The sequence below is a fragment of the Chelonoidis abingdonii genome, chromosome 2 (assembly GCF_003597395.2).
Source record: "Chelonoidis abingdonii isolate Lonesome George chromosome 2, CheloAbing_2.0, whole genome shotgun sequence".
NCBI lineage: Eukaryota > Metazoa > Chordata > Testudines > Testudinidae > Chelonoidis > Chelonoidis abingdonii.
In genome coordinates, this window is record NC_133770.1 from 256,005,613 (window position 1) to 256,030,184 (window position 24,572).

The 24,572-nt window shown below is 42.1% G+C and overlaps 1 protein-coding gene across 1 annotated transcript in view; it reads left to right on the top strand.

The window, feature by feature from the left end:
• SLC26A7 (solute carrier family 26 member 7) overlaps positions 1 to 24,572 on the top strand; it is a 139,205-nt gene that overhangs the window by 18,086 nt on the left and 96,547 nt on the right. Inside the window, exons 2-3 of the mRNA XM_032805277.2 lie at positions 7,717 to 7,827; positions 15,683 to 15,855. Coding sequence (XP_032661168.1) covers positions 7,717 to 7,827; positions 15,683 to 15,855 — 284 coding nt within the window. The remainder of the gene's footprint in view (positions 1 to 7,716; positions 7,828 to 15,682; positions 15,856 to 24,572) is intronic.

Below are 24,572 nucleotides of genomic sequence, written 5' to 3' on the forward strand. Positions count from 1 at the left end.
CTCCATCTCTGGAGATATTTAAGAGTAGGTTAGATAAATGTCTATCAGGGATGGTCTAGACAGTATTTGGTCCTGCCATGAGGGCAGGGGACTGGACTCGATGACCTCTCAAGGTCCCTTCCAGTCCTAGAGTCTATAAATCTACGAATCTATGATGAAATGTGATAGAATCATAGGATTAGAAGGGACAGAAAGGGTCATCTAGTCTAACCCCCTGTCAAGGTGCAGGATTTGTTGTGGATAAACCCTCCAAGACCGATGGCTATCCAGCCTCCTTTTGAAAACCTCCAGTGAAGGAGCTTCCACAACCTCTCTAGGCAGTCTACCTTTGTCTTACTCTTCTTATAGTTAGGAAGTTTTTCCTGGGATTTAATCTAAATCTGCTATGCTGTAGTTTGAACCTATTGCCTCTAATCCTGCCTTCGGTGGCAAGAGAGAATAACTTTTCTTTATCTTTTCTATGGCAGCCTGTCAAGTATTTGAAAACCACTGTCATGTCCCTCCCTTAATCTTCTCTTTTCCAAACTATGTTTATGTTTTTGCATTGTATTATAGAGATGAGTACTTCACTGTGGGGGCCCATTTTCAAATGTGGACACTTAAAATATGTCATTTTGTCTGTACTTAGGCATTTCACGTGTCTAAGGGCCAAATTCTGTCCTTGGATATGTGTGTGCAACTCAGGAGGAGTTGTATGTTACCACATTGAAGGGCAAATTTATTAGTGCTTATCTGAGTGCCCCAGATATGGGATTTGGACATCCAGATTTGAACAATGGAAAGATGTTTGAAATCAACAAGCACAATTTTAATGCCCATCTGGATCCCAACAAGGAAGTTCTTTGAGTGTACAGGACTTCAGGCAAGATTTATTTAATTTTGCATTGAGAATAGTGGATTGTGAGATATTTGCAAAAGTCACAAGATTAATTGTAGACCTGAGATACTGTCTTCTTCTTTTTCTTGTTCTGGGATAATACTTTTATCTTATATACCATGGTGCCAAAAAGAGATGGTGTAGCTTTTCCATCTGGATCGCCATGTGTTCATATGTATATATCCAGATGTGGGAATTTAACTGTAATTCTGACTAATCTGACCCTAATTTGCTTCTTTGGTGACACTTGGTTACTGTCAAAGTTGTAGTTTCAAACTGGCACATTCAATAGTAATTCCCAAGTCAGCAAGTTAAGATACAGGACTTATTAGCTTTTCTTGTTTGTACCCAGGTTCATTATTGTATAGCTATCTGTGTTTGCCATCTACCTGCAGTGGTGCCACATGTCACCAGCTTGGCCAGTGTAGCATACACAGTGTAGCATGTGATGTGTCACGAAGCCCAGTGATAGCCAGAGAGCTCCATTTTAAAAGAAACTGGCACATAATGTTATCTTCTGATAGTGAGTTAACTAAAGCATGCCACCACAGTATTTATATATAATATCTGAACCTATTGTTCATTTCTCGTTTGCAGTTCTTTACATTGGAATAGCCATTCTTTCTTGAAAGCCTCACTTTCGCCGCCAGTGGGGTTCTCCTTCCTTAAAAATAAGGAGGAGCTGCCATCTCCATTCTTAATTACTTTTCAGTGTGAAGAAGTGCAAATACAGTAGTATTATTTCCATCTGTTTCCTGCCTTTTGACTACTTTTGGAACCCAACTAATGTATTGTAACAAAGTTGAAACTGAAAAACTAAAATCAGTGAGCGAAATCAAACCACCCTCTGCTCTATTTGTTAATAAAATGGTTTGAATTTTTATAATACCTTACACCTGAGGATTTCATGCTTAAGAGGGATTTTATTAAGCTTTATGACACCCTTTTGATGATACCCATTGCATAGATGGGTAAACTGAAACGTGCAGTTTGTCTGAAATCATACAAAATCAGTGGTAGAGCCAGGAATAGAACCTAGGATTTCTGAGTCCTGGTGACCTGTCCTAACCACTAGACAGCACTGTCTCATTGTTTTCTAGGTAACATAGAAGGAATGAGAAACTACTTCTGGAAACTAAATGGACATAACAGGACATAGTTTAAAAATAAAACAAGATGGGCTGAATTATACCTAGATTGTGCCCCTACATATAGGGTATGAAAATGCACTGCCCAGCAGCAGCTCCCTAAAATAGGTGGAATTCCTCCAGGGACACTGGGGATGTGTGGGTCAAAGTGGCCCCTGCCACACCATTTCCAGTGTTCAGTGTGGACTCTGTTTGTGTGGGCCAGCTCTGTTGGGCAGTGAGGAGGGGATGGGTTATGGCTCTCGTTTTCCCTGAATGCTAAGCACCTAGGACTCCTTGTGTCCTGGACACATCTTGTTCATGTGTGCTGGACCAAACACAGTCTGGCCACATTAGTCACAAGTCTCAGATTCAAACCATTTTTTTGAAACTGAAAAACAAAGTAAACGCTTGCAGAGGGGTGAGAATCTGGTAAGTCTGACATTATAACTAGATAGTGACAGCTTACTTCCCAGTAGCTAAAGCCTCATTTCCCCCATTAGAGCTAAGAGGAAACAAAATAATACTGTATTTAATCCCATATTGATTAATAGCTGTGAGTAGCAAATAAGTAAACATCCTACAGCAGGAAATATCTTAATTTGGCTTGAGGGTCATTACAGTACTCTCCACTAGTCATTACAATTCCTCAATTAATCCCTCTTGAACTAAGTAATTCTGTTAATTTAAGCATGTGAATACCTATTAAAGGTAAAATTCACACATTTTATTTAATCTTAAAACTGGTTAACATCCCAAATCTGTAAGTGCAGACTAAAAAACAACACAAAGACTACCCCCACCTGACTTTATACATTAAAATGTATATTTGAAAATTATTCTTATATAAATAACAGGCCACGTTCTGTACTTCCCCTGCAGGGAAGAACTGATCACAGACACCGAAAACAATACACGAGAACTAAATTCTGTAGAGCAGTGTCGAGTAGTTACCAATGTAGTTCAGAGTGTGTACTCCATTCACTGAAGTGTTACTGTTTTGTTTTTAAATGTAAATGTTCTATATTTGTAATTGTCTCCTTTGCACGTGCATACTGTTTAATGATATTGGATCTTAAATGTACGAAGTTTTGCAGTTCACCTTAGCCAGGATTTATGGACCCATTTCACACACATTGCTTAGAAAATGGACCCCTGGTTCTAGCAATTCAGTAAGGGGTCCATTGTCTATTTCCTCAGAGTTTATCTACACATAAAAGTTGTACCACTTTGACTGTAGAGGTCTAGTTTAACCAGTACAACTCCTCTAGAGTGGATGAAGTTATACTGGTATAGCTAATTCCCAAACAGGAAAGAGGATAAGCTATACCTGCATAAAGCACCTTTATACCAGCAAAACTACACAGGCAGTAGGAGTTGTACTGGTATAACTATTTGGATTAAAAAAATCAACCCCCTAATTGAAATAATTGTGCTGCGTAGATTAGACTTAGGTAGTCCTCTCCTTTCCCCATGCTCCCCTCTTCTTCCTGCCCGCCCCTTTAGGCAGGGCAAGTATTCCTCTCCTTCTGCCTCTTCTGGAGTTTCTGGTGTGTTTCTTTTCACCTTGTGCCTTCTCTTTTCTATGGACTTTGGGCAGAGAATCCTGTCTTGCTGTCTCCGACATGGACATAGGAATTGCTATATAAGATCAATGATCTATATTGGGGTAGGCAGCCTATGGCACACGTGCCAAAGGTGGCACGCGAGCTGATTTTCAGTGGCACTCACACTGCCTGGATCCAGGCCACCAGTCTGGTGGGGGCTCTGCATTTTAATTTAATTTTAAATGAAGCTTCTTAAACATTTTAAAAACCTTATTTACTTTACATATAACAATAGTTGAGTTATATATTATAGACTTATAGAAAGGGACTTTCTAAAAACATTAAAATATATTATTGGCACAAGGGCTGGCTCCAGGCACCAGCGAAGGAAGCAGGTGCTTGGGGCGGCCAATACAAAGGGGCGGCACTCCGTCTAGTATCGGGGTGGCACCTCCGGGTCTTCGGCGGGAATTTGGCGGTGGGTCCCTCAGTCCCTCTCGTCCTCTTTAAGCTGCTGCCAAAGTGCTGCCAGAGAGGGAGTGAAGGACCCGCTGCCGAATTGCTACAGAAGACTGAAGTGGTGCGATATTGAGCTCCCGCCGAAGTGCTGCCAATTGGCTTTTCTTTGCAGAAAGCTGGAGCCAGCCCTGACTGGCATGCAAAACCTTAAATTAGGGTGAATAAATGAAGACTCCGCACACCACTTCTGAAAGGTTGCTGACCCCTGATCTATATAGTCCAGTATCCTATCTCTGCCAGTGACTAATCCCAGATGCCTTAGAGGAAGGTGCTGGATGAGGACTCAGGAGACATGGATTCTATTCCTAGCTCTGCTGCTGTCCTACTTAGTGACCTTGGGCAAGTCATGTCCCTTCTTTGTGCCTCCATTTTCCTATCTGTAAAATGGGGATAATGATACTGACCTCCTTTGTAAAGTGCTTTGAGATCAATGGATAAAAAGTGCTATATAAGAACTAGGTATTATTAATAGATAATTATGGAAAAATCCACCCACAACAGAAGATTCCTCCAAACCGCATTGTTTAGTGGTTGGTTTATGCCTTAGCTTTTTATAGATGTAATTATCATTGCAGGTAGTTTTAATCCTGCTGTTAAATCTGTGGACTTTACCCCCACCAAAACCAAATGTGAAGTAATTTGATGTGTTGGTGCAAAGGATTAAAATACTTATATACCAATCCTAGAAGTCTAAATAATAAGATGGGTGAACTAAAGCGCTTAGTATTAAACGAGAATATTGATATAATAGGCATCACAGAAACCTGGTGGAATGAGGATAATCAATGGGACACAGTAATGCCAGGGTGCAAAATATATCCGGACAGAACAGTTTGTGCTGGTGGGGGAGTAGGACTATGTGTGAAAGAAAGCGTAGAATCAAATGAAGTAAAAATCTTAAATGAACTAAATTGTACGATATAACCTCTATGGATTGTAGTAATTCCGTGCTTGAAAAATAAGAATACAGCAGAAAGGCTATGTTATAGACCACCTGACCAGGATGGTGTTAGTGACTCTGAAATGCTCAGGGAGATTAGAGAGGCTATTAAAATAAAAAACTCAATAGTAATAATGGGGGATTTCAACTGTCCCTATATTGACTGGGTACATATCACCTCAGGAAGGGATGCTGAGAGAAAGTTGGAGCAGCTACTCCTGGAAAACCACAAGAAGAGCGGCAATTCTTGATTTAGTCCAAAGTGGAGCACAAGATCAGGTCCAAGAGGTGAATATAGCTGGACCACTTGGTAATAGTGACCATAATATAATTAAATATTACATCCCTGTGGCGGGGAAAACTCCACAGCAGCCCAACACTGTACCATTTAATTTCAGAAAGGGGAACTACACAAAAATGAGGAGGCTAGTGAAACAGAAATTAAAAAGTACAGTACCCAAAGTAAAATCCCTGGAAACTTTTTAAAGACACCATAATAGAGGCTCCACTTAAATGTATACCCCAATTTAAAAAACATAGTAAGAGAACCAAAAAAGAGCTGCTGTGGTTAAACAACAAAGTAAAAGAAGCAGTGAGAGGCAAAAAGGCATCCTTTAAAAAGTGGAAGATAAATCCTAATGAAGAAAATAGAAACGAGCATAAACTCTGGCAAATGAAGTGTAGAAACATAATTAGAAAGACCAAAAAAGAATTTGAAGAACAGCTAGCCAAAGACTCCAAAAGTAATAGCAATTTTTTTTAAATACATCAGAAGCAGAAAGCCTGCTAACCAACCAGTGGGACCACTGGATGATCAAGATGCTAAAGGAGCACTCAAAGACAATAAGGCCATTATGGAGAAACTAAATGAATTCTTTGCATCGGTCTTCACCATTGAGGATGTGAGGAAGATTCCCAAACCTGACCCATTCTTTTTGGGTGACAGATCTGAGGAACTGTCCCAAATTGAGGTGTCATTAGAGGAGGTTTTTGGAACAAATTGATACTCTAAACAGTAATAAGTCTCCAGGACCTGATGGTATTCACCCAAGAGTTCTGAAGGAACTCAAATACGAAATTGCAGGACTACTAACTGTCATCTGTAACCTATCATTTAAATCAGCTTCTGTACCAAATGACTGGAGGATAGCTAATGTGACACCAATTTTTAAAAAGGGCTGCAGAGGTGACCTTGGCAACTACAGGCCAGTAAGCCTCACTTCAGTACCAACAAATTGGTTGAAACTATTGTAAAGAACAAAATTGTCAGACACATAGATGAACATAATTTGTTGGGAAATAGTCAATATGATTTTTGTAGAGGGAAATCATGCCTCACCAATCTACTAGAATTCTTTGAGGGGATCAACAAGCATGTGGACAAAGGAGATCCAGTGGATATAGTGTATTTAGATTTTCAGAAAGCCTTTGACAAGGTCCCTCACCAAAGGCTCTTAAGCAAAATAAGCAGTCATGGGATAAGAGGGAAGGTTCTCTCATGAATTGGTAATTGGTTAAAAGATAGGAAACAAAGGGTAGGAATAAATGGTAAATTTTCAGAATGGAGAGGGTTAACTAGTGGTGTCCCCAGGGATCTGTACTGGGCCCAGTCCTATTTTGCATTTTCATAAGTGATCTGGAAAAAGGGATAAACAGTAGGTGGCAAAATTTGCAGATGATACAAAACTACTCAAGTCCCATGCAGACTTCGAAGAGCTACAGAAGGATCTCACAAAACTGGGTGACTGGGCAACAAAATGGCAGATGAAATTTAATGTTGATAAATGCAAAGTAATGCACATTGGAAAACATAATCCTAACTATATATATACAATGATGGGGTCTAAATTAGCTGTTACCACTCAAGAAAGAGATCTTGGAGTCATTGTGGATAGTTCTCTGAAAATCATCCACTCAATGTGCAGTGGCAGTCAAAAAAGTGAACAGAATGTTGGGAATCATCAAGAAAGGATAGATAATAAGACAGAAAATATCATATTGCTGCCTCTATATAAATCCATGGTACGCCCACACCTTGAATACTGTGTGCAGATGTGGTGCCCCATCTCAAAAAAGATATATTGAAATTGGAAAAAGTTCAGAAAAGGGCAACAAAAATGATTAGGGGTATAGAATGACTTCCATATGAGGAAAGATTAATAAGACTGGGACTTTTCAGCTTGGAAAAGAGGTGACTAAGGGAGGATATGATAGAGGTCTATAAAATCATGAGTGATATAGACAAGGTAAATAAGGAAGTATTATTTACTTCTCATAATACAAGAACAAGGGGCCACCAAATGAAATTAATAGGTAGCAGGTTTAAAAGAAACACAAGAAAGTATATTTTACGCAATGCCCTGTCAGCCTCTAGAACTCCTTGCCAGAGGGTGTTGTGAAGGCAAATACTATAATGGGGTTCAAAAGGGAGCTAGATAGATTCATGGGCAATAGGTCCATCAATGGCTATTAGGCAGAATGGACAGGAATGGTGTCCCTAGCCTCTGTTTGCCAAAAGCTGGGATTTGGTGACAGGGCATGGATCACTTGATGATAACCTGTCTGTTCATTCCCTTTGGGGCACCTGCCATTGGCCACTGTCAGAGGAGAGGATACTGGGCTTGATAGACCTTTGGTCTTACCTAGTATGGCTGTTCTTATGTTCTTAATGTATTGTTTACTAATTCCCATTATCCTTCTCTACAGGGCTGGCCTTTGCTGTTCTGTCTTCAGTTCATCCAGTGTTTGGTTTATATGGCTCTCTCTTTCCTGTCATCATTTATGCTGTGTTTGGAATGGGACGCCATGTTGCAACAGGTAAGTATCTGGAAACATTTAGGCTCCCATCCTGCAAGTTGCTGAGTGTGTTCTGTGAAATGAGGAGCTTCCTCAGCAACTGGTCATCTCAGTGCAAGTTGAAGGTACTAAGCATCATAGGATCAGTTGTGGGAAAGAGGGAAGTGTCTTAAAACAGATTAACCTGTTTACATTTCTTTGTGCCTTTTCTTTATAGCTACATCTTTTTCTGCTTAAGAAGTGTTTTCAAGAAAAAGAAAAGCCTTGTTAAGATTATACTGGAGCCATTCCTACCACTATAACTGAATACTACATTAATATTTCCTTTATAAATACAGCTTATCAGGGGCTTATGCACTTTACTATATAAATTTGCTTGAAGCTAAAACTTTAACAGACAAGAGCTCAGCTAAAGAGAGCCTTTTTAAGTATAAACAGGAACAACTAAAAGTTTGACTGTTCATAAGCTATAGAAAAAACTCATTATTTCTCACATTGCTAAAACACAACCCCAGTACTTCTCACCAAAAAAATACTCTCTCCCTACTCTAAATACTTCAGTAGAATTGGGATTACTCATGATCAGCTGCTTCTATTGAGCTGAAGGGTGCAGATGCCCCATCACTTCCACTGTAGAAGCTAAGGAACCACTAGGAGTTCCATAGCTGCCATGCTAGTGATTATGTGGCCTCCTCACCACTGCTTTGAGCAGAGCTACCCACAGGGGCAAGAAGCGTTTACAAGCTCGTGCTAGATTATTGACTTCTTTGTTCCCTAAGAAAGCCTGTTATGAACTGAGGAAGGCAATTGTATTCATCAGGTTAGACTATCAAGAAACTGCTCTGTGGGAATAATGGCCTCCCAGTGACCCTAGAAGACCAGGGGGAGTATAGAGACAGGCACTTGGTTCTAGTAGGCAAGTACAATGAGCTTGAATGCAGGGTAGTAGCCCGTCTCCCGAATCAACCAAAGATAAAATGTGAAAGGGGTATCCTGCACCTTAGGGGAAGAGGAGTGGTGGTGGGAGCCTTTTGAGAGGAGGGGAGATGGTTCTTGGAAATTGGCAACCACACGCAAAGCACACCCTGCAGGATTCACATAGCTCAACTGCATACATCTCCGCTCTGGCTAATATGTTTTCTAAGAAGCAAACACTTTCTTTTGAGTAGCTACATGGTTTTGAAATTGATATGTGTGCCAAAATCTGTGGTTAGTAATACTGTTAACAGCTCCATAAGAGCTGTGTGGTCTACTGGGAAACCAATATACATTCCAAAGTACGTAGAATTTGTATCCCAATATATGTATGTTATATTGTCAAACCTCCAGATAATTTACAGCAAACAAAACATGAATTCTGTGTCAAGGTCCTTGGGTTTTGTTGCTCTGATGTAGCAAACTAGAAATTCTGCAGAAGCTTATTTTTGAAAAAAAAGTTGTTTTAATCAATGAACTATTCTCATGAATAACACCATTGTTGAAGTATCCCTTGTGTTATGCACACAGAAATTGTCAGGGAGGAAGTCTCTGGGGCCTTTGATACCTGGGGAGGCAGTTTGGGATTGTGGGACAAATACATTACATGGATGCTTCTGCTAAAATGATCAGCATACTCACTTCACTGAGAAACTTTCTTTTAAATGAAAGCTTAGATTTTGGAGAATAATTCTGTGGAAGATGCTAGGGTAAAGGTAGGTTGCTATATAGCCTTATTGTTGTGTATTTAGTTGTCACGGTTTTTGTTCCTGTGGCAACTGAGTTAGATTATTAGGGATAGCTCAGCCAGCTTCGGCCGGTTAGGCGAGCTCTGTATCTGTAAATAAATGGTAGTTTTGTTAGCGGTCTGCTGTCTGGCCTCAAGTGATTTCTTCCTAAACCGGCTGCCCCTAAGGATATAATAAGTGGCGACGATAGATGGGATACCGGTGCTGCTCCAATAACAGAAGGAAGTAGAAGTCAAGGTAAAGAACAAACAAACAAAAAAACTGCTTGTTTGCACTGACTGTGAAAGTGAAACTAAAAATCATGGCTACTCTGACCGGGCCACTGGAACCTTTTGATGAGAATGTAGTGTGCAATGGCATGTGTATACTGAGCGTTTTGAGCTTTTTGTTTTTGCAAATGACATTACAGAAGAGAAGAAGATGCCAATATTCTTAAGTTTTGTAGAGGCTAAAACCTACTCCCTGCTACGCAGCTTACTACATCCTGTTAAGCCTAAAACTAAATCTTACAGTGACATTGTGGAAATCCTGGGGTCTCATTTTTCCCCAAAACCACTGGTAATTGCTGAAAGATATGGGTTCCACAAAAGAGACCAAAAAGAAAATGAAACAGTTGTACAATTTGTAGCAATTTTAAAAAAGCTAGCAGAACACTGTGAATTTAAGAGAGATGTTAAATGATGCCCTGCGTGACAGGTTAGTGTGTGGCCTGTACAGTGAAGCTATACGGAAGCGCCTACTGACAGAGGCTTAGCTTACATTACAGAAGGCTGTTGATATTGCTGTCTCCATGGAACTGGCTACAACGGAGGCACAATACATCGGTGCATCACCTAGGATGCAAAAAGTGTCACAAGAACCTACCCACAAAACTGTGCAGAGCCAGGAATGTTACCACTGTGGTAAGCCAGGTCACCAGGCATCAGAATGCTGGTGTAAGGACCTGGTGTGTCGACACTGTGGCAAAAAGGGACACATTGAGTGTGCCTGTAAAAAAAAAAAAAGAGGCCTGTGGTCTGGCCGACAAAAGAGGAACCCTGCATACCCTAGAGCAGACCCAGGATGATCAAGGTGACACCTCATCGCAAGAGGAAGTGCCACTGCATGTTTTGTCTTTGGCAGTGGGCTCACATGAATACTGGGTAACCCCGTTGTTGGATGGCAAACCTATACGCATGGAACTGGACACGGTGCAGCCGTCTCGCTGGTCTCCGAGACTGTGTATAAAGAAAAGCTACAGCATCTTCGCTTAAGGCAAAAAAACTGTTCTGAAGACGTATACGGGAGAAGCTGTGCCCAGTTGGGCACTATTGATGTTAAGGTGGAGCTCAATGGACAGGCTGCTAAATTGCCACTGTTTGTGTGTGAGAGGTAACTACCCAGCCTTAATGGGTAGGTCTTGGCTTGGGAAGATTCAGCTGAACTGGGCAGAAGTGCACCGGATGACTAAAGAAGAAACCAGTCTAACCCCTATACTAAGGAAACATGCTGCTGTTTTTGGAGATGATTGGGAAGTATGAAGGGAATCACTGTGACATTGAACATTAAACCTGACAGTCCACCAAAATATCTGAAAGCCCGAACTGTGCCATATGCCATCAGGCCAAAAGTTGAAGCAGACCTGGAGCGCCTGGTCACCAATGGAGTCCTAATACCAGTTACCCATAGCTCATGGGCCACTCCTATCGTTCCAATAGTGAAGAAAGATGGCTCTCTCTCTCCGGATTTGCGGTGATTTTAAAGTCACTGTCAACCCAGTGTTGTGTGCAGAGCAATACCCGCTTTCCCGCATCGATGACCTCTTCGCAGGCCTGGCTGGGGGACAAAAGTTCAGTAAGATTGATCTGAGTCAAGCATATTTACAGATGCACGTCGATGAAAAGTCCCAAGAGCTGTTGACTATTGTGACTCATAAGGGGCTTTATCGATACTGTCGCCTACCCTTCGGAATAACGTCTGCTCCCGCCCTGTTCCAGAGGGCTATGGACCAGATCTTGTGTGGCTTGTCAGGAGTTCAGTGCTATCTGGATGATATCCTGGTCACTGGAAGGAATGAAGAGGATCACTTAAAGAATTTAGAGGCTACCTGCAAAGACTGGAAGAGTATGGCCTCGAGTTCGCAAAGACAAGTGTGAATTCTTCAAGCTGAAGCTCTGTTGAATATTTGGGACACATCACTGCAATTGACAATAATAAGCCTGTGTGTTACATTGCGAAGTGCTATCCTGCTATCTGTTCTTCATAATGCTATGAGACCAGATCTTGGTGGCTTGTGCAAAAGTTAAAGCTATCTGGATGATATCCTGGTCACTGGAAAATTTGAAGAGGATCAGCTTAAGAGCCTCGTTTAGAGGCTAGGACCCTACAAAGACTGAAACTGGAAGAGTATGGCCCTACGAGTTCGCAAAGACAAGTGTGAATTCTTCAGCCCTCTGTTGAATATTTAGGACACATCATTGATTCTGCAGGTCTTCATAAGGCCCCTGCAAAAGTTAAAGCTATTGTGGAGGCTCCCCCACCTGGCATGTAAGCCAGCTGCGCTCGTTTCTAGGACTACTGAACTATTATGGAAAGTTCATCTCACAGTTAGCCACACTGCTAAAACCACTTCATGAGCTCCTGGGCAGCAAACAAGGCCTGGAAGTGGACTGAAGCCTGTGATGTTGCATTTAACAAAGCTAAGGATGCATTGCTAAATTCTGAAGTTCTAACACTTTGATCCATCCTTACCCCTACAATTGGCCTGCGATGCCTCCCCTTATGGAGTGGGAGCAGTCGTGTCACACATTATGCCTTCGGGAGAAGAGAGACCTATTGCTTTTGCTTCACGCACTCTAAGCAAAGCAGAAACTAACTACGCCAAATCGAACGTGAGGCATTAGGAATTGTTTTTGGAATTCGGAAGTTTCATCAGTACCTGTTTGGGCGAAAGTTTACTCTTCTCACAGACCATCGACCTCTGACGTCAATTTTTGGACCCTACACAGGCATTCCCCCATTAGCTGCTAGTCGTATGCAACGTTGGGCATTGTTACTTTCAGCACACACATATGAAATCAATATCGGAAATCCACTCTGCACGGCAATGCAGATGGCCTCTCAAGGTTGCCTTTGCCGGTCAAACATCAAGATAGTGCCCAAAAGGAAATCTTCTACTTTGAACAGGTAGAGAATACACCCATCACTGCTACTCAGATAAAGAAGGCAACTCGCGTTGACCCAGTATTGTCCCAAGTTATGGACCTGGTGATGCATGGAAAATCTCGACAAACCTCTCCGGTCTCACCCGACCTTGTTACCTACATGTCCAGGAGGACGGAGTTATCGGTCCAATCTGGTTGTTTGTTGTGGGGGAGACGTGTCATTATTCCACCACCACTGAGATCACAGATGTTAGAACAGCTACATTCGGTCACTGTGGAATAGTGCGCATGAAGGAAATTGCACGAAGCTATTTTTGGTGGCCTGGATTGGACAGTGCTATTGAAGAGAAGGCAAAAGCTTGTATGTCATGTCAGGGTGTGAGGAATGCACCCCAGTGGGCACCCCTACACCCATGGGACTGGCCTGAAAACCCGTGGCAACGTATTCACATTGACTTCGCTGGCCCCCTTGAAGGAAGCATGTTCTTGGTGGCAGTAGATGCCCATTCTAAATGGCCAGAAGTCTCTATAATGCAGTCCACTACTGCAGAGAGTACTATCCAAAAACTACGGGACTCTTTAGTCGTTTCGGTCTGCCAGAACAACTTGTGAGCGACAACGGACCGCAGTTCGTCTCTCAGGAGTTTCAAAATTTTATGAAGGCAAATGGGATACACCACATCACGTCAGCGTCAGCACCATATCATCCATCCACCAATGGATTAGCTGAAAGATTTGTGCAGACAATGAAACACGCTTTGAAATCAGCAAGGGGACAACACTCCATTCAAAAGCGTCTGGATACCTTCTTACTTTCCTACAGAAACACACCTCATGCTACGACCCAGGCATCCCCGGCCTTTCTAATGATGGGACGACAGCTGCGCACTTGCTTTGATCTGCTGAAACCTTCTGAACCCCGACAAATTGTGCAACATCAGCAGCAATATCAAGTCATCAGACGGGCACCCAGAGCAAAAGACCGAACCTTTAGCCCGGACAGCCAGTTTTGGCTCGGAATTATACTTCCAGAGCTAAATGGGTCCCTGCCACGATCATCACTCAAACAGGACCTGTTTCCTACACAGTCCGGACTGCAGAGAATCTTACCTGGCGGCGACATGTAGATCAGCTGTTGCCAGGTCATGCCAGTCCTCAGGACACATCTGCAGTTGAGTGGTCTGACTTCACCTCTTCTGGTGAGACACCGAATCACGAATCACCTGTTCCTGACTGTTCTCCTCCATTACTGCCGGCGCGGCTGAGATACCCCTTGGCCCAGCACGAGCTGATACCACCTCCTGACCTGTTCGTGCTGCGGACCCTGAGCCCACGGTACTTTCGGGTGCAACAACACCAGAAGTTCGCGGTAATCCACCTAGAGACAGAAGGCCTCCTCATCGGCTGGATCTTTAGCTAGGACGAACCCACGGTTATGGGGCAAAATAATCCCCAGGGTTTAGCCGGGAATGGAGGCAGTCTATCCTCCTTCTCTAGTCTAGTGTGTGTTTTATTTAGGGGAGGTGTTCTTATTGGGGGGGGAGAAATATGTTGTGTATTTGGTTGTCATGGTTTTTGTTCCTATGGTACCTGAGTTACATTATTTGGGGATAGCCCAGCCAGCTTCGGCTGGCTAGGCGAGCTCTGTGTCTGTAAATAAATGGTAGTTTTGTTAGCTGTCTGCTGTCTGGCCTCAAGTGATTTCTTCCTAAACCGGCTGCCCCCAAGGATATAACGCTTATAGTTCCTTTATTTGTCTTCTCTCATTAGTATTTCCCTTTTTCATTAAAAAAAAGGTGAAAATATGAGGAAAACTTTCAAAATAGACAATGTTTACAAATTTCTCCATGAACAGTTGATTTTTAAACTAAAGCTCACTAAAGGAAAAAAATACCTCACTCATCATCTTACATTGCACCCTTAATATGCAGAAAAAATACCTGGTGGTAATAAACTCTTGTTATGTAGCATGAAGGTCGTGAAATGGACAAAGGGCAGGACTTTAGGATAGACACAGTATCCATAGGGTGAAATGGAGCAAATGTCATTCAGCCCAGGATTTGTGGCGTATACTCAAGGCCCTGTATCCTACAATTCTATGGTTTTGGATTTGCTGTAGAATCCAACTTTTGGACTCCAGCCCTTGCCACAGAATTGTGCTTCACAATCTAAGCTTTCATATAGAAATGTTTCTGTCCCTTGTGGTTGTGAAGAAAATATTGTAAATGTGAACACAATGTATTTTCATGTTAATCATTTCAGCAGAAGTATGCCACTATTGCATATATCCCATAATCCCAAAGGCCCTGATTCAGGAGAGCACATAAGCATGTGCTGAAGATTCATTGTTTAAAGTTAAATGTGCTTAATTCCCATCCCAAATAAGGATGCTTTCCTGAATCACGGCTAAATCATGTACTACAGCTCCCCAGATACCAATGCCTCATATATCCTTTACTTAGAGATGACAATCTCCATCCCCTCTGCTAACTTCTGTAAAGTCAGTGAAACTCTGTTTAAGTAAAGAATGCAGGATTGGGACCTTTTTGCAAATAGAAATTATGATTTCAGGTGGAGCTAAAATATGCAAAACTTTTTCCAAACAGGATGTTATTCAAAGCTTTCCATGATGCTTTAATGCCTTTAACATACTGAATTATCCTTCTTTAGCTGAATGTGATTAAAAATTTCAAAAGTGCTTTAACTCAGCCTCTGTTTGTCTGTGTGCACATTATTTGCTTGTAAATTGTTTGAGCACCATTATTTTCAGGCACACAGAAGAGAACTTACACACAAAAAACTATTTGCACTCAGTTTATCTGCTCATACGCCATCTTAGACTTAGAAATTTGCACCCAACAAGTGAAAGTGCTTTAAAAGCACACCTGAAGTGAGTGTGCAAAGTTTCACATTCATGGATAGAGGCCATACTTTGAAAAATTAACGTTAGTGACTCTAACAAATATTGAACTACTTATTGTTAACTGATATGTGACTTTTCTTTTCCAGGAACTTTTGCTTTAACTTCCTTGATATCTGCCAATGCAGTTGAACGTCTTGTTTCTTCAGCTAGCAACAATTTCACTACAAGCAATAATTCGGGAGTCTTAGGTTTATCGGAGTTTGAAATGCAGAGGATTGGAGTTGCTGCAGCGGTATCATTTTTAGGAGGAATTATTCAAGTATGTAGTCTAAATAGTCAATGAACGTTTATTTTAACATATGTGAGAAGTACACTATAGCTAAGCCATTGTCTGTCACAGCTATGACTTTGGTGATGAAAACATGACTTAGTTTTATTTCATAACAAGTCCAACTCTTTGAACCTCGACCAGTCGGCTGTTGAGCAGGGTTCTATCATGTTTTTATTTTATTTTTATTTATTTTTTTTTACAAATTTAGCTCTATATTTGTCCAGTGCTTAGGAGTCTGCAAATATGATTTAAATGACTCCTGAATTTTTGGGGATGCCAAAGCCATGTCCTATCTCATTTTATGTCAAGACAAACAATCAGTTCTTAATTATGCTTGTGCTATGGTGGCCATGAAGGGACAAATCCATCTCCCAATAAAGTAAATGGGAGTTTTGTATATGACTTCACTAGAGCCAAGAAGAGAGCCTAATGGGTACATCACCTTCTATTTTTACTTTTATTTGCCTTATGCAGATAGCCCACAACAACTTTTATTATTATTAATTATAGTAATACTTAGCACTTACTGACATAGGAATTGCCATATCTATCCTGCATCTGACAGTGGCCAGTATCAGATGCTTCAGTGGAAGGTGTAAGTGCTTGTGTGAGAGCTGCCATTTTGTCAGATACACCAAGATTTGTACTGGGGACCACCAGAATTAAAAGCATGACTTGCTACCGCTTTTACTCATATTCTCTGTGTATTGGCACAGTGGGAGACGTGTTATACATAGGTTTCCAATGGGTTTCATGTGTATAGTGCTTTTCATCATCAAAGCATTTAACAAACTGTATGATTATCTCATTTACCCTTTGTTCAGACAAACCATTCAACCTAAAAGAAAACTAATAGCATATTAAGTTTTATTATTATTATTTTTTAATGATTTTTAGATGAAAATGTTATTTACCTTCTCATACGATCAGTTGATCTTTATCTCAAAACCACTTTAGTTCCATACTTGTTTCTGCAAGAGATTAAATAAAAAACATCTTTGCCTGTGTTCCCCATTAGCAAGATAATCATGCCTTCTCTTTCATTCATTTCAGGATATATGATGACATACTGAATAAAAATACTTTCTCCAAATACATTCACATTTATAATAGCACCTTTCATCTTTAAATATTAACTTATTAATCTTCGCAGCACCCTCCTTTGTGTGAGGTAGAGATATTTCTGCCCACATTTCAAAGATGGAAAAATGGAGCTAGAAAAGTTATGACTAGAGCTGATTGGGAATTTTTTGACAAACCATCTTTTTGTTGTCAAAAAATGCCAGTTTGTCAAAACTCTTCATGAAACGGGGTTGATTTTGATTAATTTCCTAACTCAAAAAAGAGTAAAGAAAAAAGATTTGAAGTTGTTGAAGCACAATTTTTCAGTTTTCTAGTTTGAAATGACCTGTTGTTTAGAAATTTAAGCTAAGAGGCTAAAAAGTTTTTTTTATTGTTTTGTTTTTTTAAGAGAGAAAGCTCACAATCAAAATGAAATGTTACAGAATTATTGTGACAAAATGTTTCGATAGACTTGATCCCAAAAAATCTGTTCATTTGGTTTGTCAATATTTTCAAAATTTAGACTTTTTATCCTGATTCAATATGGGAAAATTTTAAAACTCTTGAAAATATTCACTGAATAGGAATCCTATTGCCCACCCAGCTCTAGTGCAGACTTTACTTGAAACCATGGAGGGTGTGAAAGCCTAGATTAGAATGCAGGATTCTGTTTCCCACCTGAGTGTTGAGACTCCTAAGCAACAACTCTCTCCTTGTAGAAGTACAATTTTTTCCAAATTGAGTTTTCAATTAAATTTTTAGTTGAAAAATGATTTAGCTGATTAAATGTTTTATTGAAAATTTGATTTTTAACAGAGAAAGGGCCCTGAAAATTTTCAACACAGATTTTAAAAAAAAATTCTGGCGGGTTTGACTAATAATAGAGATTGCTTCACTTGGGGGTGGGAGGGGAAGGTTGGAGGGGAAGAGTGGGGGCAAAAAGGGACCCAACCAGGGCTTACATTCTCCTCAGCATTTTGCTGGACTCAGTACTGTGCAGGAGAGACACCCTCCTCTCCCATACTGGGGGCTCTAGGAATCAGACCATGCCTCCCTACATCTTTCTCGCTCCCTTCCCTCCCTCTCTCCCCCAGCCATGTAGGCTTAGGAGTAAGCTTCAGAGAGGAGCCTGCCAGAGTCTCCATCTGTAAGGGCAGAAACAGGCAAAGCAAGGGTTGTTGGTTCTTAGAAAACTTTCTGCAGTTTTGACTGGAGTTTTTCTTCTTTGAGTGCTTGCTCATGTCGATTCCCTTCTAGGTGTGTGCATGCCCACATGCACAGTTTGTTGGTGATTTTTGCCTCAGCGGTATCTGTAGGGTTGGCTGTGGTGCTCTCTTGAGTGCCGCTGTCATGGTTTGGAATATTAGGCACTGCCGTCCCCATGCCTTCTCAGTTCCTTCTTATCACCCGTGACGGTTGGTTGGAGTGCCTTGTCTTGCATTCTTGCGGTTCTTAACAGCCCTTTGTTTAACTTCTTTGTATATAATTCTTAGCCATTAGATTAAGTGTTGTTAGTTTAGTAGTTAGAATCCTGGCTGGGGCTTCGCCCAGAAATGGGGCATGCCCCGTTCACTGGGCTTCAAACTGTGTTTGTTATGCAACAGGTTGTTGCCTGTTGGTGATCCCCACCGCAGCTGTTTAAACTGCTTGGGGGAGTCCCATATAAAGGATAAGTGCAAGAACTTTCTCTCCAGAACCCAGAAGGAGCGGGATATCTGCTTGAGGGCCATCCTCATGGAAGCCATGCTTCATCTGGGCTCAGAACCCTCCCAGTCGGACTCTGCTTCGCCTTGGTGTTGGTGTGGAGTGCACTGCCGCCACTGGGCTCTATCCGGCACAGTTTCCCCTCACCAGTGCTGAAGAAGCAGAAGAAGAAAAAGGGCTCCCCGGCACCATATAAGGAGGGGAAGGGGGCTTTGGGCAACTAAAGACCTAGTGGGCCTGGCAGCACTGCAGATGCTGCCGCGCCAGATGCTGGACTTAGCTAAAGCTCTGCAATCCAAGGGCAAGCCAGCAATAGGACTGCCCCAAAGGGCAGTGGAACTGCATTGGTCCCTGGATCGCATCCCCATCCCCATAGCCTCGGACCCCGGCTCTGGAGCCTCAGTTTCTGGCCAGAAGATCCAGGTCCCCGGCACCACGCTTTCCTTCTATGAGGCATGGAACGCTGGAATCGAGGCACCAGTCTCCGTATGCTTAGTACCAGCAAGGCTCTCACCAGAGATTGCCCCAGTGTGGGTCACTATCACCTAGATGATCTCCAAGGCATTGATCCCCACTGGTGCGGGACCACTCCGCATCCCGACACAGGTCTCCACCTTCCTGGTACAACTTGGGGGGCAGGCATCGATCCCCACCCTCTAGGCACTGGTCTCTGGCAAGGGTCAGTCGGCAGATACAGGCCTCCACAGCCCCATCTTGGTCACCGAAAGGGGAATGGTCTGAGTAGGAGCTGGAGTTCAGCCCCTAACCAAAAAATGTCAATCACTATCAATCCATGAGACTGGCACGGCATTTGCGGTGGCAGCAGGGCCAGTGGCCAGCTCGATGGCCTTGTTGGAACCCTGGGGGCGTACCGATGATGCCAGATCCATACTCCCACCACTCCTCCCTGGCTGCCTCAGACAAACCAGCCCTGGTACCGCTGGAATTGGAACATGGTGCGGAATCCAACACGGGGGCAGCACAACAAGCTCCAATGCCTTAGGAGCTGTCACCAGAAGAGGAAGGGGAACCTGCCCCTCCCCCGGCAACGCACTCATTGTCTTCATCACCTGACAAAGTGATGGCGGGGTGCTCCCTGACTGGCAGTCCCCCCGACAACTTTAATGAGTACCAGGCTTTCCTTAAAAGGGTGGCTGCCAACTTAAACCTGGAAATTGAGGAGCTGACAGAGCAATTGGATGACCTTTTCGACATCATATCTTCCACCATCCCGGCCAGATTGCAAAAACGCTATGGCCTGGCTGCTGCATGGTTAAATGCGGAGAAGCAACAGTGCTTGGCTGGTGTCCAGCAGGTCCTGGTGGGCAGGGAAGCCCTCCATCTCTACCTGGCCAAATGGAAATGGTTTCTGTGCTGGACCTTGCTTAAAGGTATTAGACCCAAGCGGGCCTCCCTGCAGTTAATCCTTGACTACCTTCTGCATCTCAAGCTCCAAGGCTTGTCCCTTTTATCTGTTAAGGTCCACTTGGCCTCTATTTCGGCCTTCCATCCTCCACTCAGGGGCAGGCCAGTCGTTCCCCAGGACTTGACTGTCAGGTTCCTCAAGGGACTGGAGCACTTCTACCTGTATATCCAGAACCTTGTCCGTCTGTGGGACCTGAATCTTGTGCTGTTGTGGCACAAGAGGCTTTGGCTTCCTGTTCCTTCCTCCTTGTCTCCTGGAAGATTGTTTTTTTGATCGCAATAACATCTGCTGCAGTGTCTCAGATTAGGGTACTTACCTCAGAGCCACTCTATACAGTGTTTTACAAGGATAAGGTCCAGCTGCGGCCACATCCAGCTTTCCTACCCAAGGTTGTTTCATAGATTCATATGAGCCAGGACATATTCTTACCTGTCTTCTTTCCAAAGTCTCATAAGATGGAGGAGGAGTGCAGGTTGCTCTCTCTGGATGTCAGAAGGGCACTAGCCTTCTACATTGAGTGGACCAAGCCGTTTCGTAATTGAACAGAGGTGTTCTTTGCAGTGGCCAACAGGATGAAACATTGTTCAGTGTCTGCTCAGAGAATTATGTCTTGGATCACTGCCTGTATCCATTGGTGCTACGATCAGGCAAAGGTGCCTCCTCTGGTGATTGTGACCGCCCATTCAGCTAGAGCACAGGCCTTTTCGGCAGCTTTTCTAGCTCAAGTACCGATCCAGGATATCTGCAGGGCTGCCACCAGGTTGTCTGTCCATGTGTTTGTCTCATTATGCACTTAACTGAGGCAGGCCCGAGACGATGCTGGCTTTGGTAGAGCACTGTTGCAAGCTGCATGACTGTGAACTCTGAGCCCACCTCCACGGATACTGCTTGTGAGTCACCTAGAATGGAATCAACATGAGCAAGTACTTGAAGAAGAAAAAACGGTTCCTTACCTTTCATAACTGTTGTTCTTCAAGATACGTTGCTCATGTCCATTCCATTACCTGCCCTCCTGCCCCTCTGTCAGAACTGCCAGCAAGAAGGAACTGAGAGTAGCATCTGCATACCTAGAAGCATATGTTATAAAATGAGCAGGGTAAAACTGAGCACGCAGTTTCCAACAGAAAACTTAGAAAAAGTTGAAAACAAACAAAATCCATTAAGGGCCCGATCTACAGCCTACTGAAGTCAATAAAAGTACAGGGGAACCTCAGAGTTATGAACACTTCCGGAATGGAGGCTGTTCATAACTCTGAAATGTTTGTAACTCTGAACAATAAATTATGTGGTTGTTCTTTCAAAAGTTTACAACTGAACGTTGACTTAATATAGCTTTGAATTTTTACTATGCAGAAGAAAAATGCTGCTTTCCCTTAATTTTTTTAGTAGTTTACTTTTAACCCAGTACTGTATTTCCTTTTGGGGCGGGGGGTGAAAGGGGTCTCTGCTGCTGCCTGATTGCATACTTCCAGTTCCAAACGGGGTGGGGTGCGCGTAATTGACTGGTCAGTTTGTAACTCTGCTGTTTGTAACTCTGAGGTTCTATTGTACTCTCATTGACTCGAGTGGGCTTTGGATCAAGCCCTAAAATCCAGCCCTTACCTGCCCACTCAGCTACAGGAAGCCTCAAACAACTTTTGAAGTGGTAAGAGACTCCACTTCAAAAGTTATTTTTCCTCCCTTGGTATCCTATTGTTAATTGGTTTATCTCATTAGACTGACCTCACACTTGGTAAAGCAACCCCCATCCTTTCATGTATTTATACCTGCTCCTGTATTTTTCACTTCATGCTTCCATTGAAGTGGGTTCTAGCCCATGAAAGCTTATGGCCTAATAAATTTGTTAGTCTCTAAGGTGCCTCAAGGACTCCTTGTTGTTTTTGCTGATACAGACTAACAGGGCTATTACTGAAAAATGAGTCTGAATACTCCAGAAGTATCCATGTACCTGTGGGCTGGTTGGTAGTAGAAACTCCTAATGTCATGGAGAGAAGGGCTAAAGAGCCTTCTACAAAGACCTGTCTTGTTACTTTTGTAAACCCATCTGGGGATGGTTCCTAAAGCCTGTAGGAAATTTTGAGAATGAAATGTGAAGTGCTCAGCAGCCAGGCACCAGCTGAAATTGACAAAAGAGAGCTCTAAGGTTCAGCTGTTGTTACCTCTCCACCTCCTTTTCCTGTAGAAACAAAATGTAGATCAAGCTTCCTGGTGAGCTCTTAAATGTTCCTGAGGGTTTTCCATTGCTTTTAGTTTGAAGAGAAATAGTATATAATATACAGTAATTAAAAATAGTAGGAGAAACATCTCTAAATGCTCTTTCAAGCTCATTCACTCATCATTAAGGCAATATCAATTAGTAAAAGATAGACCTTTAGGTGCTTGTTGAATTTAATAGTCGTAAATATAGGAAAGAAACTCATCACAATGGTTGCAACCTCCAGGCCATGAGTCAAGCCAAAAAAAAAATGGTCAGGAGAGAATTTTTACGCAAGTCTGTTCTAACAACGTGAGAGACAGAAAATAGGAACTTTATAGTTTGAGGGAAAAAATTCATGAGATTAAGGCCTGATCAAAAGCCATTGAATACAATGGAAAAAAATGGAATTTACTGCTAATCCAAAATCCATAGACCTTAATGAACAAGGTTTATGAAAGTGAAATGGACAAAGGATGAAATTATTATAGTTATAGGGATACAATAATGGCTATTAGTGTGGTCAGAACAGAAAAGCCAGTGGGGGAACCCTGTGCCGCTGAGGTAATAAGATTAGAAATGAAGTGTGAACTCAGTAGTTCAAGGCTAAAAGATTAGAAGACAGGTTCAGTGCAAAGGATCAAGGAAAAAGAGATGAAGTTGTCTCCTTACAAGTTACAGAAGCAAAAGCAGAATGAAACAGATCACTACAAGAACCTTTTTGATGATTAGTAGAAGTGCGTTTGTAGCAGCAAAGATTGATGAAATTTAGCCTTTTTTCTTTGCGTTCTGATTGTAAATGTTGACATACTTGTACAATATTTTTTGGTTTTAATCATTTCTCACAGGAAAGCTGATACAAAAGATGTAAGACTATTGGTTGGTTTGGGGATGGTTTCTTTTAGCTTACTTGTTCATTATTGTGAACTTGTGATTGGTCATATGGTGGACCTCGATCCCAGACATTGCTTACTTGAGAAATTAATTAAGCTTAATTATGAAACTAATTTTGGATTGTTCAGAAATCTGTTTTTGCATGACCAATCATACATATACAATTACATTACTATGAATATTAATAAACAAAACCAAAAATGGACAAACTGAAATTCATAATTTAATTTTCTGAGTGGTTTGTGGATAATTAGAGAGAGCTACTTCCCAATCAGAGTAAAGAACAAATCCCTTTGAGACTAGAAGAACCTACGGTCTATGTGATCTTAATTATTCTATTGTAAACAACTTCAATTGAGTTAGTCTGGTGTAGATGAGACTTGACCCGCCTCCCCTATTCCATGCTTCTACATGAGTTCTAGTAAATGTTTTAGGTATGTATTTTAAAAACTTGAATATAATTAGTTATCAGCAGGCATTATCAGACAGAAAACAATGACTCTTTTTATCATAGGAACAAAACTACACAGTCTGTTATGCAATCATCACTATTTATCTAAAGGATGAGTAAGGCGTGTTATCAGGTTAATATCTTTATGCATTAGTTTGCATAATTGTGGGAAAAATATAATCTGTAGTGTAACATATGTATATTTATATGTTTATATACCATATTTAGATAATGTAGACTAATGCCCTATAAACTGAGTTGTTTGTAAGACATAGCCTAAATTCAGTGACAGTATGTTTAATATACCTGTCCTTTTCTAATAGCTTCAGATGCTGTATTTTAAACAGTTCCATGAGAGCAACAAGGCTTGTAGGTTACAGGCTCAGTCAAACAGAAATGTGCCTCTCTGGCTGTTGGCCCTCAGAACTCCCGTGATCTCTGCAGCCTCGTATTCTGTGTTAACAGTTGGAGAATGCTAAATTAGACATTCACTGTATATGCTGCTCCCTTTCCAGAAGTGTTCTCTGTGATTTTGACCTAGCTTGATTGGCACATGTGGCAGATGATCTCTAGGGAGAGTCACCGAATATACTTTGTTGGTCCCTTGAGGTTCTAACATAGCAGCATCCTCCAATGACTGGAGGAGGCTGTCCAAGGACTTTTAAAGTTCATTCTCCCATACTCATTTCCATTACTATGCAGCAGAGTTACAATAGCCCCAGAACTAGTGACTCCTACCTGCTCTGTGCCTATGGATGGAGAGTTTGAGGGCTATGGCAACCAGCTGGCTGGCTGAAAAGTCTGATTGGCTATCTAGCCATTTCGCTGCCCCAAGCACAGGAGGTCCACCGGAGCCGCCTGCCGCCATCCGGGCAACTGGCAGAGCGCCCCCAGCAGCATGCCGCCCTAAGCACGTGCTTGGCATGTGGGGCCTGGAGACAGCCCTGTTGGCTATACAAGGGTGGTTGGATTGT